This window comes from Moschus berezovskii, chromosome 9, assembly GCF_049115385.1.
Source record: "Moschus berezovskii isolate FMDL1 chromosome 9, NW_MosBer_1.0, whole genome shotgun sequence".
Lineage (NCBI taxonomy): Eukaryota > Metazoa > Chordata > Mammalia > Artiodactyla > Moschidae > Moschus > Moschus berezovskii.
The window spans coordinates 77,425,618-77,447,085 of record NC_142468.1 but is presented as its reverse complement, the minus strand read 5'-3'; the positions used below and the strand labels follow the sequence as shown (position 1 = coordinate 77,447,085).

Sequence of the window (21,468 nt, the reverse complement as noted above, 5' to 3'; positions counted from 1 at the left end):
GAATCCCATGGACGGAGAAGCTTGGTAGGCTACAGTCCACGGGGTCGCATAGAGTCAGACACGACTGAGCGATGGAACGGAACGGAACGGATGTTAGTTTGAGACTGATAAGAGTCGTTGAAGTTTGTGAAAGACTTTAATGTAGAGGATCTTTCTCTAGTGTGATTCCTAACAAATTTATCAAATATTAGTGTTTAATCAATGTTCTCTCATTGACACTATATGGTTTCAATACTCTTTTTATGGGTTTTACTAAGAGCAAACATAACATTCACAAACACTTATCACATAATAAGAATTTTATTTATTAATTTGTTTAGCAAACATTTCACTTCTATGACAGAATTTTCTAAGCTTTATATTGAGTGATGTTTTAGTCTGGTAATTTCAAACAGTTTCAGTGTTTCAGGATGGAACAATTCTGATAAAACTTTTTTTTTTTCTCTACATTTTTTTTTGCCACATTTTTTCAGAGGACAAATATTCAGGAAAAAAAAGTTTTTTAATAATTAAAAGGGATCCCAAAGTTCCACACTGAAACGAGAAATGGGCTGCCTTATTAGATACAGAGCTCCCATTCCAGGGGAGAGTTTCTTTTCCCTGGGACCTCAGAGCTGAAATGCTGCAGCCAGAGGTTACCTCCACCCACAGCACAGCCTTCCCTCTGATCCCTGCTTGAAGGAACCTAAAATTGCAAATCCCAGCTTTGGAATTAAACATGAGACTCCTGGACCAGCTCTGCACCTGACTTGCTGGATGATCTCTGAATGTTGCTTAACCTCTCTGTACCTTATCTTCCCGTGTGCCAGATACTGGTCGAGGTGCTGGGAAATAGGCAGGGTCCTCACCCAGGTCATGTCTCTGCTCCCTTTCTGTTCTAGATCTCCTCCGCATGCCACCACTGGCCTCTCTCCATCTGGTAGAGCCATGAGCCTTCCCAGGAAGGTCTGATCCAGAAGGGGACCACTCACCAGTCACCAAGGGGCATCTTAAAATCTTCTCAGGGGCTAGCTGGTGACTGACATGGCACTGGCACCTGGGTGGGGCCAGTGTGACATGAGGGAAAGGAGGAGTGTGAGGCTCGGGGCAGTTCCATCCACAGAGCCTTTCTCATCGCTGGCCCTTACAGGATCAGCTGCCACTTTGTGAGCACCAGTGGGTGTGAGGGAGGAATTGCTTGGCATTAATATATGCATATATTTAGTTCCATTGTGTGTTAGCCTCTCAGTCGTGTCCAACTCTTTGTGACCTCATGGACTGTAGCCCAGCAGGCTCCTCTATCCATGGGATTCTCCAGGCAAGAATACTGCAGTGGGTTACCATTCCCTTGTCCAATAAATAATGCCATAATTCTCTCCAAACTGGTTTCTCCCACTAATGTTGCATGAGTCCTATATTTCCACATTCTTGCCATCAATTTGCATCATTCAAAATCTGATTTTCATGTTAATTTGGTGGTGCAACTTTGTATTTAGCCTTAATTTTTTTCTAGTACATGAAGTAACTTTCCTTGGTTGTATTAGTTTCCTAGGGCTACGATAACAAATTGCTACAAGCACTGTGGCTTAAAACAACAGAAATTTATTGTTCCACATCCAGTAGGTAGAAGTCTGAAATAAAGATGTCATCAGGGCCATGCTCCCTCTAACAGTTCCAGGAAAGGATCCCTTCTTGCCTCCTCCAGCTCTGGCAGCTCCAACTGTTCCTTGGTTTGTGACAGCATAACTCCAAACTTTGCATATTGTGTCTTCACATGGAATTTCGTTTGTGTAACTGTGTGTCCTTTTCTGTCTCCACAGGGCACATTCATCGGATTCAGGGGCCACCCTAATCCAGTATGACCTCATTTATACCAATATCTTTATTGTATCCACAAATACACTATTTCCAAGCAAGGTCACATCCTGAGATTTCAGGTGGACATGAATTTTGGAAAATGCTTTTCTACCAACTACACCTCTCTCTATGGCAAAATTATAAATTATTTACTATTTACTGTTTAGCTTTTTACAATCAACACTACTTGAAAATTTCGTCATATTTATCATATATGGTTATTTCAAAACCTCAATACTTGTGAACAGGCAAGTCTTACAGTTGAAGGGTTCAATATCACTTTTTCAAAAAAATCTTGAGTATAAAGGAAAATAAATTAGCTTTTGCATTATTTGTCCATGGACCCAACTTCCCTCTGTTAATTTTTAAACTCTTTCAGGATTTTGGGAATGGGTTGTTTATAAATATGGTTTCCAGAATTTGGCTTAAAGGTAGAGGTAGCATAAGAATTATAAAGAGGTGCATGGAGTCTAAAAACAGACTGAGTTTGAATCTTAGTTCTTTACTTACTAGATATGGAAACTTAGATAAATTATAAAGCTTCTCTGTGACAGTTCCCTCATATATAAAAATGGGGATAAAATCATCAAGTAGCTAATAATACTGAGATAGCCAAGTTATTTACTTAGTTTCTCATCCATTATATTATTTTTAATTAAAAATTATTTTAATTCTATTAATTTTTCAAAATCTGTCTTTTGAATACTGACTGAAGAATTACCTTTGACCACTCTTTCCATAGCAACCTTAAACAATTCCTATTTTTCTTGGGACATATTAACCAATCTGACCAACTATGCTCAAAATAAAATCTTGCAAATTAAGATTATAGTGAGTATTATATATATTTGTTCCTCCTCAAATTTAGAAGGCTCATCCACACTTTTAGAGAAGTTAAAGAATTAGTTTTGTAAATCTATGATAGGTTATAAAAATTTTAAATCATAAGCAATAGATAATTTCTTGCTACTACTAATAGTTTGACTTGCCTTTTTCACCCTAACGGTGACTTAGTAGGTTGTGATGTCTACTGGGATTATAGACTTGGCTGATGGGTACTAGAGGAAAGAAAGCTCTCAAAATAATGTTAAAACTGTCTGTGAAAATGGCTATTTTTTGGTAATGATGAGAATAATCAGCCTGACTTCCTATTTGGGAGGTACAGGACTTAGAGCCGAATGTATTGAGGGGATTGGGAAGAATTCATCCCATTCTTATAAATTCTCCTTCCTAATTCTTGGTTTCTTGTTTAAAGCCAGGAAGAGAAACAGGAGGCTGCTCTCTCTAGATGGCGCCCAAGCTCCTTATAAATTTGTGTTAATTTTTGCTAGGCGGTCTAACTTCCAGCTTTAAATGCATTTTCTTAGATTTCTTATACCACCTAAAAGGTTTACCTCTACCTATTGGAAATGTTAACAGTAGCTCCAATGAAATTAGCAATTTTATCCATGTCAAATAAGCCAAGTGCAAACTGTAGTTTTTATCTCAAATATTAAATTATTTTTGTAAAATGCAAAATATTCAACATGTTGTATAAATAGTTTAAAATCAGCAAATCTTACTGGAGTTGAACTGTCTCACAAATTTTATGGCATATATCTATTTTGTTCTCCAGCTTTTTGGAAAAAAATTCAGAAAAGGTACTAAGTGCTCAAAATGTCATGATGTAAGATATAAAATAAAACACTGAAAAATAATAGAAAAACATATTTATCATAGCTGAAATGTTATATACTTAGCCCCCCAAAATTGAATAAAATTTTGAATTAGAGTTTATTTTAGTAGTTAATTTCAAGTAAATATATATATGTATCACACACAAACACACGCACATATATAAAACTAGACTTTCTTCACCCCAGAAATAACAAAAAATACAATTGAAAATGACATTAAAATTAAATAAAATAATATGTCATAATTTTAATAGTTTTAGTATGTAATGGAAAACTTTATTAAACATTGTTGGAGGACATAAAAGAAGACCTGAATAAGTGCAGAAATAAACATGTTCTGTATTAAAAAGCCCAAAATTGTCAATATCTTACTTCTCCCTAAATTGATGTGTAAGATGAATGCAAATATAATTACCCAAGGCAATGGCAAGCCACTCCAGTACTCTTGCCTAGAAAATCCCATGGATGGAGCAGCCTGGTAGGCTGCAGTCCGTGGGATTGCTAAGGGTCGGACACGACTGAGTGACTTCACTTTCACACATTGGAGAAGGAAATGGCAACCCACTCCAGTGTTCTTGCTTGGAGAATCCCAGGGACAGGGAGCCTGGTGGGCTTCCATCTATGGGGTCACACAGAGTCGGACACGACTGAAGTGACTTAGCAGCAGTAGCAGCAGTAGGTTATTTCATAGAAGTATTCTACTCAGTATCAATGAATAACTGAATTGGTTTCAGAATAATTTTAGAAGAATAGTAATGGGGATACTTAATAAATAGATATTAAAATGAACATGGGTTTATGGTAATTAAAACAACTTGCTATTGAATGAATCTCACAGGCATTATGCTAAATGAAGGAAGTCGTGTTCAAAAAGCTATTTCTATATGAGTCCATGTCATTCCAGATCCAAGTCTAGAAAAGACAAAACACTAGGGACAGAGAACAGATCACTTGTATCAAGACCAGAGCAAGGGAGAGAAGGTTGACTACAAATGGGACCAGGGGAATTTGGGGGTTTGATGAAACTCTCCTATGTTACTGTGATGTTTACAAGACTATATGCTTTTGTCCAAACTTACAGAATGATACACTAAAGAGAGTGATTTTTTTTTCCATTTAAAAACTACTTTTGAAAAAAGCCTAATACTAGTACTAGAGTTGACTCACTGGAAAAGAGTCTGATGCTGGGAGGGATTGGGGGTGGGAGGAGACGGGGACGACAGAGAATGAGATGGCTGGATGGCATCACCGACTCCATGAGTTTGAGTGAACTCCGGGAGTTGGTGATGGACAGGGAGGCCTGGCATGCTGTGATTCACGGGGTCGCAAAGAGTCGGACACGACTGAGCGACTGAAGTGAACTGAACTGAACTGAACTGAGGCCAGATTACCTAAAACAGATTAAAGAGAATTATATATCATAACCTAAGACTGCAAGGAGATCCAACCAGTCTATTCTAAAGGAGATCAGTCCTGGGTGTTCATTGGAAGGACTGATGCTAAAACTGAAACACCAGTACTTTGGCCACCTCATGCGAAGAGTTGACTCACTGGAAAAGACTCTGATGCTGGGAGGGATTGAGGGCAGGAGGAGAAGGGGATGGCAGAGAATGAGATGACTGGATGGCATCACCGACTCGATGGACATGAGTTTGAGTGAACTCCGGGAGTTGGTGATGGACAGGGAGGCCTGGCATACTGCGATTCATGGGGTCACAAAGAGTCGGACACGACTGAGCGACTGAACTGAACTGACGGAACTGAGGGTACTAGGAATTGATTGCAGGATTCTCAGAAGTGTTAATCACCCCTCCCCCTCCTGAGTTCTGAGCCAGTCTATAAATAGAATCAGGAAAAAAGAAGAGAGAGAGTATCAATATTATTACTGGTAAAGCTGTATTGAATGTATAACTCCGAAAGTCTCTGTACTATTTCCCCTTAATTTTAACCCTGAAACCCAAAGGGAGGGTTTGCAGAACAAATACTTAAACAGACAGGGGCAAGTATACATTTAACTGCCCATACCTCTAGAGCAGATAATTCTTGGAGGAAGACACTTTGAGATGTTTCCAAATCTGCTCCTAGAAGGCAGGTTATAATCCCTGACTCAGGTTTAACACCAAGAGCAGAAAGAGCACTCGTGTGTGTGAGCAACTCTGAAAGGGCAAAACTATGAGGACCTCATGCTCAGTCTCCTTTTTAAACCTTAATGATCTATAAATCATGCTTCATACCAAGAGGAATAGTGAGTGAGTGATACAGGGAAGGAAGTGCAAAAAGAGAGAAGTCTTGCTAATATCAAGATGAATGTTTCTGTACTATATGTCGATGGCAAGCAGAATTGTGAGAAAGGGAAAATATTATTCCTCCTAATAACAACAGTTTACGAATTTCACATAACGAAGTGAAAAGAGGATAAATTATATTAAAAATAATGATGTGGAAAAAATATGCAACTGTTTGGGGGAAAAACTTGAGTAGTTAGTGGTTTTACTCTGCGATGGCATAAAAAAATACATTACAAATAATTTAAATTACAAATTTTTGGCCACAACCATCAATCAGTAATGCGCTTGTAGAAACAAGTCTGTAGACTATTCTAAATCTATGATGCATTTCTACAAGATGTGCTCAGAGAAAAGATATATCTAGCCAGATAGAATTCAATATGCATGTACATTGTTTTATCCAGAAACTGGTTTTTCGGTATAAAACAACTAAGGTTGATGTGATGTGCCTTTTATGTAGAAATGACCTATTGATGTGTTGCCGCCATAGTATTTAATGTTTTATTTTCTGGGCCATAGCTATGATAAATTCCATACATGTGATGATTCTCTTTTATTGTGTGCTGCAGTTAAAAGACAATGGGCATCTCTTCCCATAACCAGTTGCCATAAATTTCCTTTTACCTTTTATTCAGTTCCAGGCTTAGTTGCTTAGATGGCAAAGAGGAATATCATAGATAGAGCTGAAATGGAGAAGGTAAACTTGGAATAAGAACAGTACAATGTACTATTTGGGGCAGGAGAATCTATGCTTTCTTTTTCCCTCTGTTTTAATTTCCATATCATATAGTTTTGAATGCCAAGGAGTCCCTTAGGTCTTCTTTTATAAGATAAGACTGCATTTGACCTAACTCTCTACCTCAGCTCTTACTATCAAACTCCATGTCCCAGCTCAAAAAAATTTTGTGTGCTTCCTCCAAGGTGTCATATTTCTTGCTTCCCTGTGTTCTCCTATACAGCTCCCTTTCTCAGCATGTCTTTCTTCTCTATCCAACCAATGCTTACTCCAATTATTGCCTTCTCCTGGAAGGCTTCCTTGAACCTGCTCTGATTTAGATGTCGCTCCTCTGCATTTCGACAGCACCCTGTGCATCCTTTAATATAGTGCTTTCATGCCACAACACAACTGCCAATTTCGTTCACTTTCTCCATCCTTAGGCCACGCTCCTTACAGTCCTAGATATATCTTCCAGGATTTTGCAGACTAACTAAATAGATGCAGAATGGTTGGAGGCACTGTGTTAAGTAGGTAATTAAAACTTAATACATACTGACTAGGGATTATGTACAAAATGCGGCTCTCTAGCAAGGTAGTTAGCCAGACCCTTAGCTAAACAACTATGTGAAGTGTCATCTGTGTGCATATTCCAAATGCAGAATACCATTGTAATGACAGCAGCTATAATAGAAGCAATAATAATATACTTTACAAGGTTTCAGTTCAGTTCAGTTCAGTCGCTCAGTCGTGTCCGACTCTTTGCGACCCCATGAATCACAGCACGCCAGGCCTTCCTGTCCATCACCAACACCCGGAGTTCGCTCAAACTCATGTGCATCGAGTCGGTGATGCCATCCAACCATCTCATTCTCTGTCGTCCCCTTTTCCTCCTGCCCCCAGTTCCTCCCAACATCAGAGTCTTTTCCAGTGAGTCAACTCGTCGCATGAGGTGGCCAAAGTATTGGAGTTTCAGCTTTAGCATCAGTCCTTCCAGTGAACACCCAGGATTGATCTCCTTTAGAATGGACTGATTGGATCTCCTTGCAGTCCAAGGGACTCTCAAGAGTCTTCTCCAACACCACAGCTCAAAAGCTTAAAGACCTGCTAAAATAGTAAATACTTTGGCCACCTCATGCGACGAGTTGACTCACTGGAAAAGACTCTGATGATGGGAGGGGTTGGGGGCAGGAGGAGACGGGGACGACAGAGAATGAGATGGCTGGATGGCATCACCAACTCGATGGACATGAGTTTGAGTGAACTCTGGGAGTTGGTGATGGACAGGGAGGCCTGGTGTGCTGTGATTCATGGGGTCGCAAAGAGTTGGACACGCCTGAGTGACTGAACTGAACTGAACTGAACTGAAAATAGTAAAAGAAACATTCGAGGAAGTTTTTCTAGATAAAGAAACTAAGTTGCAGAGAATTTATTCATTTTGTTCAAATTTGCATGAGAGAAAGTGGTGAAGGTGGGATTTCAATGCACACCTGCCAGACTGTAGATATTATGCATTTAAACATTAAGGGTGACAATAGGGAGGCTTCCTTTTTAACAAGCACACATACTGTTTTATAGAACTTGAAATGCATTTAAAGTACATTCCTAAATAATGTCCAAACACCTCTTCAGCGGTGTCATCTACAAAGCGTGCTTTGAATTTGTATGTTGAGTCTTTATCTTCCAAATGGTTGCTTTTACCTCTTGATTCCTTAATGCATAAATAATAGGATTTAAGAGAGGTGTGAAAATCGTATAAAACACAGAAAGAATTTTATCTATGGAATATCTGCTTAAGGGCCATACATAGATAAAGACACAAGGGGCAAAGAACAGAGTCACTACTCTGATGTGTGCTGAGAGAGTGGAGAAAGCCTTAGAGGGACCACTGCCAGTGTGGTGCCTGACAGAGTAAATAATTACCGTGTAGGAGACAAGCAGGAGGAGGAAGCAGACCAGGGACAGGAGGCCGCTGTCAGCAATGACCAGGAGTTGGAGCACATAGGTGTCCTCGCAGGCGAGTTTGAGCACAAGGCGTAGGTCACAGAAAAAGCTGTCCACAACATTGGGACCACAGAAGGGCAAATTCAACATGAAAGCCATTTGAATAGACGAGTGCACAAATCCAACTGCGTAAGAGGATAGCAGTAGCCCAGTGAGCACTCGTGGGCTCCTGATGGTCATGTAATGGAGGGGTTTGCAAATGCCAACATATCTGTCTATTGCCATGGCTACAAGCAACATCATCTCACTCCCACCTAGGAGGTGCATGAAGAACATCTGAGAGTAACATACCCACCAGGAGATGGTCTTCTGGTCTCGGAGGAAATCTACAGTCATCTTAGGGGTAGCAAAAGAAGCCAGGATCATATCAATACAGGAGAGATTGATAAGCAGAAGATACATTGGTGTGTGAAGGCATGAGTCAAAGATCACAGTGACTAAGATGAGGAGGTTTCCCAACACAATCCCTCCATAGACCACAGAGAATCCCAGAAAGAATAAAATCTGAAGATTCTGAGATTTGGAAAGTCCCAGCAAAATGAACTCAGATACCACTGAATGGTTTGTCTTTTCCACGTCATCCACTTGTCTGGTTGTCTACTTAAGCCTGTAATAATCAAAATGAGTAAGAATAAGGAGTAGGAAAATTATGCTTACATAAGGGTGGTTCATGCTGATGACCAACTTCGCTATTTAGATAGGGTATTTGAATTTATAAGCACCTTCTACTTTTGGGAATTTTTGTTGGTCAGTGATTTACTAAATGGTCCAGAGAAGTATCCAAATAATGGTAGAATTCAGAATATACATTTCTGAAAAACAAAAATAAAAATAGTTATGAAACCACAAAATTATGAAACCACAATTTTATAAGGCTGTGAACTTGGAATTAGAAGGTTTCAATACAACACCTAGCAGAGCTATTCATTGAGCAACATAGAATAAGCCATTTTCCTTTTGATGGTCAAGTTTCCGTCTCTGTAAAATAAAAAAAATTAGACTACAAAGCATTAAACGCCTCTTCGTGCTATAAAGATAACCATGCATTAGATAATTATGGTGGGTTTTATATCGACAGAGTAATATTGAAATTTTTAATCTGGAAATTAGAAATGTAGACAATATACCCATGACTCACAAGAACTGTATTTTGGAATATATTTTGGTAAAGAACTATGAATTAAAACATAAATTAAGGTTTAAATGTATGCTTTTAGTTCCTGAGAAATCTACCTTTATTTTTCCATGCTCCATTCCATGCTCCAGTGCAACAATGTCTCACAGCTTAACTAGTGGTGGTCATTACACATTTTTTAAAAATATATAAAAATACAACTTATTCACTCAAAATTTAACTGTATTCACATCAAATGCCTATTTTAGAATTCTGGGCAAAAAGTACAAAAGGTGAAAAAAATCCACAGCCAAATGTAGCTGATTTTATTTCATTTCTGGTTTGTATTCATTTATTTGTATTCTGTTTGCTTATTGCTGTATAGAGGACCACTGGTTGTTTTTTGCAAGTATATCTGTAACAGGCTTCAAAATAACTGAGAAAGTTTGAGGCAACTAGCTTATACAAATTTTGCAGTAGAATCACCTAATTAAGCCCATGCTTATTGCAAAACTGATTTGACTAGCTTTGCTTTTTAAAAATGGCTTTCATCCTTCAGTTCAGTTCAGTCGCTCAGTCATGTCCAACTCTTTGCGATATCATGGACTGCTGCACACCAGGTTCCATGTCTATCACCAATTCTGAGTTTACGCAAACTCATGTCAATTGAGTCGGTGATGACATCCAACCATCTCATCCTCTGTTGTCCCCTTCTACTCCCACCTTCAATATAGCCCCGCATCAGGGTCTTTTCCAGTGAGTCAGTTCTTCGCATCAGGTGACGATAGTAGTGGAGTTTCAGCTTCAGTATCAGTCCTTCCAATGAATATTCAGGACTGATTTCCTTTAGGATGGACTGGTTGGTTCTCCTTGAAGCCCAAAGGACTCACAAGAGTCTTCAACACCACACAGTTCAAAAGCATCAATTCTTCAGTGCTCAGCCTTCTTTATGGTCCAACTGTCATATCCATACATGACCACTGGAAAAACCATAGCCTTGACTAGACGGACCTTGATTGGCAAAGTAATGTCTCTGCTTTTTTGGAGAATCTCAGGGACGGGGGAGCCTGGTGGGCTGCCGTCTGTGGGGTCGCACAGAGTCGGACACGACGGAAGAGACTTAGAAGCAGCAGCAGGTAGGCCATAGCTTTTATTCCATGGAGCAAGCATCTTTTATGGCTGCAGTCACCATCTGCAGTGATTTTGGAGCCCCCCCAAATAAAGTCTCTCACCGTTTCCATTGTTTCCCTATCTATTTGCCACGAAGTGATAGGACCGGATGCCATGATCTTAGGTTTTTGAATGTTGAGTTTTAAGCCAGCTTTTTCACCCTCCTCTTTCATCCTCGTAAAGAAGCTCTTTAGTTCCTCTTCGCTTTCTGCCTTAAGGGTGATGTTATCTGCATATCTGAGGTTATTGATATTCTCCCGGCAATCTTGATTTCAGCTTGTCCTTCATCCAGCCCAGCGTTTCTCATGATGTACTCTATATATAAGGTACTCCTTTCCCAATTTGGAACCAGTCCATTGTTCCATGTCCAGTTCTAACTGTTGCTTCTTGATCTGCAAGGGGATTTCTCAGAAGGCAGGTAAGATGGCCTGGTATTCTCATCTCCTTAAGGATTTTCAAGTTTGTTGTGATCCACATAGTCAAACACTTTAGCATAGTCATAAACGATTTTTTTTTTAATTTATTTTTTTTATTTTACAATATTATATTGGTTGGTTTTGCCATACATTGACATGAATTCGCCCCAGGTGTACATGAATTCCCCCTCCTGATCCCCCCTCTCGCCTCCCTCCTCCCTTTATCCTCCCTCTGGGTCATCCCCGCACACCAGCCCCGAGTATCCTGTAACATGCATTGACCCTGAACTGCTGATTCGTTTCACATATGACAACATACATGTTTCAATGTCATTCTCTCAAATCATCCCACCCTCACCCTCTCCCACAAAGTCCCAAAGACTGTTCGATACAACTGTGTCTCTTTTGCTGTCTCGTATACAGGGTTAAGGTTACCAGAATTGAAAGAGACACATGTACTCCAATGTTCATCGCAGCACTGTTTATAATAGCCAGGACATGGAAGCAACCTAGATGTCCATCTGCAGACGAATGGATAAGAAAGCTTTGGTACATACACACAATGGAGTATTACTCAGCCATTAAAAAGAATGCATTTGAATCAGTTCTAATGAGGTGGATGAAACTGGAGCCTATTATACAGAGTGAAGTAAGACAGAAACGCACCAATACAGTATACTAACACATATATATGGAATTTAGAAAGATGGTAACCATAAACGATTTCTAAATTACCTGTTTTTATAAATCTCCTTCAGTAAATAAAATATAGTCTTCTTTTTGCCCCATTGATACCCAGCAGACAGGGAGAAATATTTTCATGTGAAGGTGCCTTCTGTGAATCCTAGGGATATCCATGCATCTCCAAGCCTCTATCCCATCAATTTCCTACAATTTACTCTCCCAATCATCAAAAACAGAAAGAATAAGCATCATAATGGTGTATATTCAGTTTCTTCAAAACAACTTCATAGTATTAAACATTTTCCAAATGAGGCTGCATTTTTCACTATAGGAACATATCTTTTGGCCAATTTCCTACTCTGAGAAATATGAATTGACATAAAGTACTAAATCACATCAAGTTTGTAAGGTTATTCATTTCCATGTCTAGAAAGTTTATAGCTCCTTTCGGCTACAGTCTAGTATTTTAAGGATCCCTTATAGTGATCCTTTTTAAAATCTAATTTTTGAAACTTCATTTAAAGAGAACAGGACAGTTCTCTCAAGAAACACATAAAGTAATTTATACACATTTTAGCATCTGTGCATGACACTTAAATATCTGTTGAAAGAATGGTTGAATAAGTGAATTATGCATTATATATTCAGGATCTAGATTAAAATTAGTTATAGAACAAAGTCAATAGAAATTGGAAACTTTAATCATATGTCAAATTGAATGTTGAATCATTTAAAACAGAAACAATCACCATTTTAAAATATTTGTTAAAAATATAGTTTTCCTTTAGATTACTTTTTAAAAAGTAAAAGTAGCTTATACTAATGGGGAAAAAAATACCATGTCACACATAACAGGATCACTAACTGTAAGCCATTTGTATCCTAGATAGCATTCAAGAAAAATAATAACATACTAGTATAGTGTTTGTGTGTGTGTTATGTATATTAGTGTATATATTTATAAGACAACAAGTGTTCATGCTACATGCATAGTTATTTCCCTTGGGTTTTTCACTTAAAAATTAAAGACATGTTCATATGAGTGCACAAAAATTCTGAACTTTTTGAAGCTATACAGAATTTGATTTTACATCAATAGATGATGCATATGTAATCACCCCACAAATGCAGTTTGCTTTTAGGATTTTAACATTTCCCATAAAAATTCTGTTTTCATCATATCACTGTTTTCTTAAAAACTTATATAAATTTCTAACTATATTATGAGTCCCCAAATGTACTTAGGTCTTCATAGTCAGCCCTTCACTAACCAATCCAATACTATTTTCTAGTATTGAAAAAATTCAACATCTCTTTCAGCAGAAACTTCATGGCTTTCTACATGCTTCACGCATTTTTTTCCCCATCCTTGCTTGTTTTCTCCTTCTTAGCTACACAAATTCCTTTGTCATATAACCAAACCTTTCAGAGCACATTAAGGCCTCTCTTGTACACAATAAGACCCTCCATAAATTTGAAACTCATGATAATTTCCACTGCATTTATTGTCCATTTCATGCATCCTATAACTTAACTATTTCCCATATACATCACATATATTCAGTTCAGTTCAGTTCAGTCGCATAGTCGTGTCCGACCCTTTGCGACCCCGTGAACCACAGCACGCCAGGCCTCCCTGTCCATCACCAACTCCCAGAGTTCACTCAAACTCATGTCCATCGAGTTGGTGATGCCATCCAGCCATCTCATTCTCTGTTGTCCCTGTCTCCTCCTACTCCCAATCCCTCCTAGCATCAGACTCTTTTCCAGTGAGTCAACTCGTCGCATGAGGTGGCCAAAGTATTGGAGTTTCAGCTTTAGCATAAGTCCTTCCAATGAACACCCAGGATTGATCTCCTTCAGAATGGAGTGGTTGGACCTCCTTGCAGTCCAAGGGACTCTCAAGACTCTTCTCCAGCACCATAGTTCAAAAGCATCAATTCTTTGGCTCTCAACTTTCTTCACAGTCCAACTCTCACATCCATACATGACCACTGGAAAAACCATAGCCTTGACTAGACACCTGCTGCTTCAGATAATGCCTCTTTGGACTTCTGTGCTTATTTTAATTCTAACAGGGTTAGATCTCTATTTCTCTTTTAATCAGCTTTTAACATTAGCTATTCACAGAGTACATCATGAGGAACGCTGGGCTGGAAGAAGCACATCACATATATTCAGTTCAGTTCAGTTCAGTTCAGTCGCTCAGTCGTGTCCGACTCTCCGCGACCCCATGAATCACAGCACACCAGGCCTCCCTGTCCATCACCAACTCCCGGAGTTCACTCAAACTCATGTCCACAGAGTCGGTGATGCCATCCAGCCATCTCATTCTCCGTCGTCCCCTTCTCCTCCCGCCCCCATTACATGTATTAATTCTCAGTCTTCTAAAGGAGCACTAGAACAAGAGTTGTTTAAGTTTCTAAGTCATGTCCGACTCCTTTGTGACCTTATGGACTAGAGCCCACCAGTCTCCTCTGTCCGTGGGATTTCCGAGGCAAAAACACTGTAGTGGGCTGCCATTTACTTCTCCAGGGGATCTTGCAGACACAGGGGTTCAACCTGCATTGCCCGCATTGGCAGGCAAATTCTTCACCACTGAGCCACCAGGGAAGCTCAGAATAAGAATTCAGTTCAGTTCAGTTGCTCAGTCATGTCCCACTCTTTGTGACCCCATGAACTGCAGCACGCCAGGCCTCCCTGTCCATCACCAACTCCCGGAGTTTACCCAAACTCATATCCATTGAGTTGGTGATGCCATCCAACCATCTCATCCTCTGTCGTCCCCTTCTCCTCCTGCCCTCAGTCTTTCCCAGCATCAGGGTCTTTTCAAATGAGTCAGTTCTTTGCATCAGGTGGCCAAAGTGTTGGAGTTTCAGCTTCAACATCAGTCCTTCCAATGAGCATCCAGGACTGATCTCCTTCAGGATGGACTGGTTGGATCTCCCTGCAGTCCAAGGACTCTTAAGAGTCCTCTCCAACATCACAGTTCAAAAGCATCAATTCTTTGGCGATCAGCTTTCTTTATAGTCCAACTCTCACATCCATACATGACTACTGGAAAAACCACAGCCTTGACTAGACGGAACTTTGTTGGCAAAGCATTACTTTGCTTTTTAATATGCTATGTAGGTTGGTCATAACTTTCCTTCCAAGGAGTAAACATCTTTTAATTTCATGGCTGCAGTCGCCATCTGCAGTGATTTTGGAGCCCCCCAAAATAAAGTCAGCCACTGTTTCTACTGTTTCCCCATCTATTTGCCATGAAATGATGGGACCATATGCCTTGATCTTAGTTTTCTGAATGTTGAGTTTTAAGCCAACTTTTTCACTCTCTTTCACTTTCATCAAGAGGCTCTTTCGTTCTTCTTTAATTCTTCTAATAAGAATTAGGCACAATTTATTTTAACACTAGGTATCTCTGACTTCTAGGGTTAAATTGCTAGTGTGTTTTCCTTCCCAAATAAGGAATTTTTAAGGTACTTGAAAATATACAAATTATTTCTCATAATACTAATACAGCTTATGAAAGCCATCAATAAAGCTGTTGAATGAGTGAAAGCATATAGATATTTAAAAAGAAAAAATTCTAAAAATTTGTTGATATTTTTAGGGTAATATTTCTAAAAATATATAACTAATAATTTTTACAGCCAAAGGATTTTTCTACTTTTATTTCTTTCTGTTTTTATAGTGTTACACTAATCTATGATTTTCCTTTAAAGAACATTTTTATATATAGGTTTTTAATCCAAAACCTTACACATATACATACAGAAAGCACACACACACACTCATACACTCACCCACACATACTCCTAAGGGTATGGAGAAGGCAGAAGACAGAGAAAAGAATCTCTTTTGTTTTCAAAAGGATCATTTTGATTGTTTGCCTGTCATCTTCCCTTTCTGCAAAAGCAAAGTCCTTAACTTCCCTTTGTTAGATGAAAAACTTTCAGATTATTCTAAAATGGTTGAGGATAAAGATGGATATATGAAATCCTAAAATTAACATTTTAATTCTAATGCTCAAACAGTAAAAAATCTTCCTGTAATGCGAGAGAATTGGGTTCATTCCCTGGGTTGGGAAGATCCCCAGGAGGAGAGCATGGCAACCCACTCCAGTGTTCTTGCCTGGAAAACCCCTGTGGACAGAGGACCCTAGCAGGCTACAGTTCACGGGGTCACAAAGAGTCGGACGTGACTGAGTGACTAAGTAGAGCACATAGACTCATGTGCAGGAAGTATCACTGAACTAAGTTTTAGAATTTGAAATTTACTCATAGAAGATTATAGTCATCAAAATCCGATAAGAAAAGGACAAACTGTGGTTGATTACCTAGTGCTTTAGGGTTTCCCAGGTGATGCTAGTGGTAAAGAATCCGCTTGCCAATGCAGGAAACATAAGGTCCTAGTTTCGATCCCTGAGTCAGGAAGATCCCCTAGTGAAGGCAATGGCTACCCACTCCAGTATTCTTGCCTGGAGAATCCCAAGGACAGAGCAACCTGGAAGGCTACAGTCCATGGAGTCACAAAGAATTGGACATGACTGAAGTAACTTAGCATGCACCTGTGCTTTATCTAGAAAGAACAAAATGTTCAAGTATTAGAGAACAGATAAAAGATTTATTCTATTTAAGGTTTATATTTTTAATATTTGTAATCTTAATAAAAATGTTAAGTAAAAGTGAATATTCTTAGGTCAGATTTGCCAAAAGTCATATTCTTAACCATATTATACCAGTCAATTTAGCTGACTTATTTTTCTTTAAAAACAGAATAGGATAAATTGATGTGTTAGATGTGGTAGGTTGATAAGCACAAGAGAATAACACATTTCTTGGAAAACAAGAGGGAAGTTTCCATTCACCCAGTTACTGTTTTAAATAAACACTGTTTGGCATAGTTCGCCATAAAATTTTTGTTGGTAATAACACTGACATGATAAAGTATGACATGGACACTGTTTAGCAGATTGAAAATAAAATCACTTGAGTTGTATCAAAGTATACTCAATCATATAATGTTCTTCATGTTTTCACACACATTATGAGACTATGATATATTTGTTTGACAACTAGAGTAATAATGCCTTCTAGAATTCAATAATTTTATCACATTGTTCAGCTTCTAATTGACTTTTCACATCTGATTCTACCTATGGACAATGTGATTATAAGCCAGTATCCAGGAATGTTTCTGTATTGTCTTAATCTAAATTAAAACTGACTCCATGACTTACCAACTGTACAGAGTGCTTCAGAACATCGCTTGACTCCGGGCACACTGAAACCTGAACAGTGTCTCATTTCAAAATAATTGCATTATCCCTAAAATAGTGACACATGTGAATATTCATTTTCTTAGGGAAAAAGGGATCATAAATATTGAGAGGGTGATAATAAAAAAGGATATATTTTGAGACCTAACAATACCCAACTGATGAGCAAATACCAATGGGAAGTATTAAAGATGCTACATTGTTTTCCCTTAATTACAATAGTAGTAAACATTCTTTTCTAGTATCACATAATTATAGAAATTGATATGCTTTACTTATGGACAACAGATAAGAGGGCAATATAAAACCACTTTCAGGTCTGGTGTATTCAAATTATGAAAATTTACTTGAAGAGTATTAAAAGGCATCAAATGCAAAATATATCTAAAGTTTACTGAAAACTAACTTTAGTTTTTTTTTTTAATGTATAATGTATTTTAAATAGAACTGGGCCTATTAAAATACAAGACTTGAAAAGATAATGTTAGGTAATTATATTTCCCTCTATTTCTTCATTTCCATCCCCAGTTTTAAGAAAATTTTCCTGTGGACTATTTCCTCTTACTCTCATATTCAACTGAAAAGTACATTTTCCCGTTAATATTAGCAGATTTCTGTGTCTGTATCCACTCCTATTCAAAGTAACATATGCTTTGAATTGCCTGTTTCAGTTTTCAGTAAGACCAATGCTCTAAGAATGATGAGAACTGTGAATACCACATAATTCAATGTTTCTTGGATAATTTTTGTATATTAATTTAAAAAATGCCTTTCTTGACCAGAGGAATTGCATTCATATGAAGTACCCTGATAGACTCTGCAATGTTATAAATCTTTACTTGTATTCATGGTGGTTGCTTTTATAAGAGGCTAAGCAGATTTAAGAGCTGAATAGGTGTCAATTCTATTGAATATCTGTTTTTATACCACTGGGGTTTCAGGAGTGAATCCAATACAATCCATTTTCTGATTTTGTGCAGGTTTGCCATCAGAGAAATTTGCCTAAACTCATCTTCACATTATTTTTCCTGTGGGCACCGAGTTCAGTTCAGAGAAGTGGCTTCAGCAGCTGTGTATGAGAGAAATATGCACACCTATTTTTTGTTTGATGTTCCCATGTCAGTGTATTTCATGACTCCAAGTAGCTGTTTCTAAGAATTCTAAGTCATCTGAAAGAACTTGCAGATGCATTCCAGTTTCCTGGATCTAGGTTTTGTTTTTTTTTTTTTTCTCAAGAGGTTTCTACATGACCTTTTAAATCTTCCTCAAAGTTCCCATGAAAGTTTCCATGACCAAGTTCTCAAAATAAGAGTGGTTTTATTTTCCAATTATCTGGAGCCCATGTACTTTACCACATAGGAAGAACACTGGTTTAAGAGTCTATCAATGTCTGAAGATATCACTGTGACTACGAACAGAATTCCTATTGCAATACTAACATGGGATACTTGGCACATTTGTCATACAGATTTACCTTTTTCAACATTTTTATTGCTTATTGGGACTGATTCTGGCTGATTAATAATGCAAAGAGCAACATGGCCTTCATTCTGGAAAGCCCATCGCTAATCCAAAACGCCTGTTTGGTTTGACCAGGAAAGAATCAAATGGCTTAGACTGGGTTTTCCAAGTTAGTAACTACTAGACAGACACGATTATTTTAGATAACCTCTGTTTCAGTTTTCTTTTCTTTTCTTCTTTTTTCCTTTCTTCCTTCTTTCTTTCCTTCCTCCTTCTGTCATACTCTCTTTCTCTGTTTCATTTCTGTGGTTTCTTTAGAGTATGTAATATGTAACTTTAACTTACATAATTTTTCCAGTCCTGGCCACAGTTTCATTCCAACTCCAAAGAAAGGCAATGCCAGAGAATGTTCAAACTACCACACAGTTGCACTCATCTCACATGCTAGCAAAGTAATGACCAAAATTCTCCAAGTCAGGCTTCAACAGTACATGAACCGAGAACTTCCAGATGTTCAAGTTGGATTTAGAAAAGGCAGAGGAACCAGAGATCAAATTGCCAACATCCGTTGGATCATAAAAAAAGCGAGAGAGTTCCAGAAAAACATTTATTTCTGCTTTATTGAACTGTGTCGATCACAAGAAACTGTGGAAAATTCTTCAAGAGATGGAAACACTAGACGACCTCACCTGCCTCCTGAGAAATCAGTATGTCATTCAAGAAGCAACAGTTAGAACCAAACATGGAACAACAGACTGGTTCCAAATTGGAAAAAGCCTTAGTCTTTCAGCTGTGTCTGACTCTGCAATCGCATGGACTGTAGCCTGCCAGGCTCCTCTGTCCATGGAGTTTTCCAGGCAAGAATACTGGAGTGGGTTGCCATTTCCTTTTCTAGGGAATCTTCCCAACCCAGGAAACTAATCTGGGTCTCCTGAATTGCAGGCAGAGTCTTTAATGTCTGAGCGACCAAGGAAGCCCTCCAAATTTGGAAAGGAGTACATCAAAGCTGTATATTTAACTTATATGCAGAGTACATCACGTGAAATGCCAGGCTGGGTGAAGCACAAGCTGGAATCAAGATTGCTGAGAGAAATATCAATAACCTCTGATACACAGATGACACCACCCTTATGGCAGAAATGAACTAAAGATCCTCTTTATGAGGGTGAAAGAGGAGAGTGAAAAAGCTGGCTTAAAACTCAACATTCAAAAAACTAAGATCATGGCATCCAGTCCCATCACTTCATGGCAAATAGGGAAACAATGGAAACAGTGAGAGATTTTATTTTCTTGGGCTCCAAAAATCACTGCAGATGGTGACTGCAGCCTTGAAATTGAAAGACAGTTGCTCCTTGGAAGAAGACCTACCTAGACCACATATTAAAAAGCAGAGACATTCCTTGGCCGACCAAAGTCTGTCTAGTCAAAGCTGTAGTTTTTCCAGTAGTCATGTATGGATGTGACAGTTGACCATAAAGAAAGCTGAGTGCTGAAAATTGGATGCTTTTGAACTGTGGTGTTGGAGAAGACTCTTGAGAGTCCCTTGCACTTCCAGGAGATCAAGCCAGTGAATCCTAAAGGAAATCAGTCCTGAATATTCATTGGAAAGACATGCTGAAGCTGAAATTCCAATACTTTGGCCACCGGATGTGAAGAACTGACTCATTGGAAAAGACCCTGATGCTTGGAAAGACTGAAGGCAGCAGGAGAAGGGGACGACAGAAGATGAGAGGATGACAGAGGATGAGATGGTTGGATGTCGGTTGGATGTCATCACCAACTCAATGGACAAGAGTTTGAGTAAGCTCTGGGAGTTGGTGATGAACAGGGAAGCCTGGTGTGCTTCAGTTCATGGGGTTGTAAAGAGTCAGGCATGACTGAGTGACTGAACTGAACTGAACTTTAAATTGTCACTTTCTGATTTCTGTCAACTTAAATACTCACAACCTAAAAGTTGAGAGCTATTGTTTTTTCCAGTGAGGATATTTAGAACTTCAAACCTAGAAGACAGCATCTAAAGTGACCCTGAGAGAACTGCTCCAAGGAGGTGAAGGGAAGAACCAGGTTATATAAAATTTTTTCAACAAAAGGCACATAGTCTGAACAACAAAATATTGTTGTTACTTAAAACTGGATAACTCAAGTTAAGGAATTTAGTTCTTTTCCATGTATGGGAAGATGCAAGAGTTTGGGCTCACTGAAATCATCCCATTTATTTGCACCTGAGCTGTGTAGGACCAGTATCCTGTGTCGGTCACATCCTGAGTTTCCTTGTGGCTCACTGTAGGGAGTGGCTATAATCTGATGACTTCAATATGGCAGGTATTCTTCTCCTTCTGAGTTCCCTCAGAGCTTACCAGCTCACCATGGTGGTGGCTGCAATTGCTAATGACTGTAACATCTTCGTTTACTGATATGGCAAGAAACATTCTATTTCTCATACCTCCAGATAATTATAACATTTCATTAAATAAATGTAAGAAACTTCTTTATGCACTTTTTCTTCTATGAACTATTGTCATATTCAAATTTTATTTGTACATAAATAAATGTAAAAATTTTCATTACAACTTCATTTAACATATTTATATAAGCATCAGGTTGCTAAGAATTCTTTAATCTTTTGTATGCTTTAAAAAGTCTTGACTTCAACTTTAAGTTTTAAAGGTAGCTTTATTGTAGGTTCAAAGGTCTTCTTGATCATTTTAAGATATTTAGCAGCATTCCTTCTTCTGTCCATTAAATTCCAGTAGCAGCCCCCACATGTGACATCCAACCAGGTCCCCAGATAATGCCAAATGTCCCTTCATGGAGAATCCCACT

General features: G+C 38.6%; 1 protein-coding gene across 1 annotated transcript; it reads right to left on the bottom strand.

Annotated features, from left to right (window-relative positions):
- Positions 1-8,156: 8,156 nt before the first annotated feature.
- Positions 8,157-21,046, bottom strand: LOC148776527 (olfactory receptor 4K13-like). Its single transcript, XM_088840194.1, has 2 exons — positions 21,011-21,046; positions 8,157-9,116 (listed from the first exon to the last, which is right to left on the bottom strand). Exons 1-2 carry the CDS (start codon positions 21,044-21,046, stop codon positions 8,157-8,159), a joined length of 996 nt encoding a protein of 331 aa, XP_088696320.1.
- Between the last annotated feature and the right edge of the window lie 422 nt (positions 21,047-21,468).

What these genes read in the sequence shown, in the direction of transcription:
- LOC148776527 (XM_088840194.1), bottom strand. Translation starts at nt 21,046, where the DNA reads ATGTTACAGTCATTAGCAATTGCAGCCACCACCATG. An exon ending in CAATTGCAGCCACCACCATG is followed by an intron (nt 9,117 to 21,010) that starts GTGAGCTGGTAA and finishes AGGCTTAAGTAG; the next exon opens with ACAACCAGACAAGTGGATGA.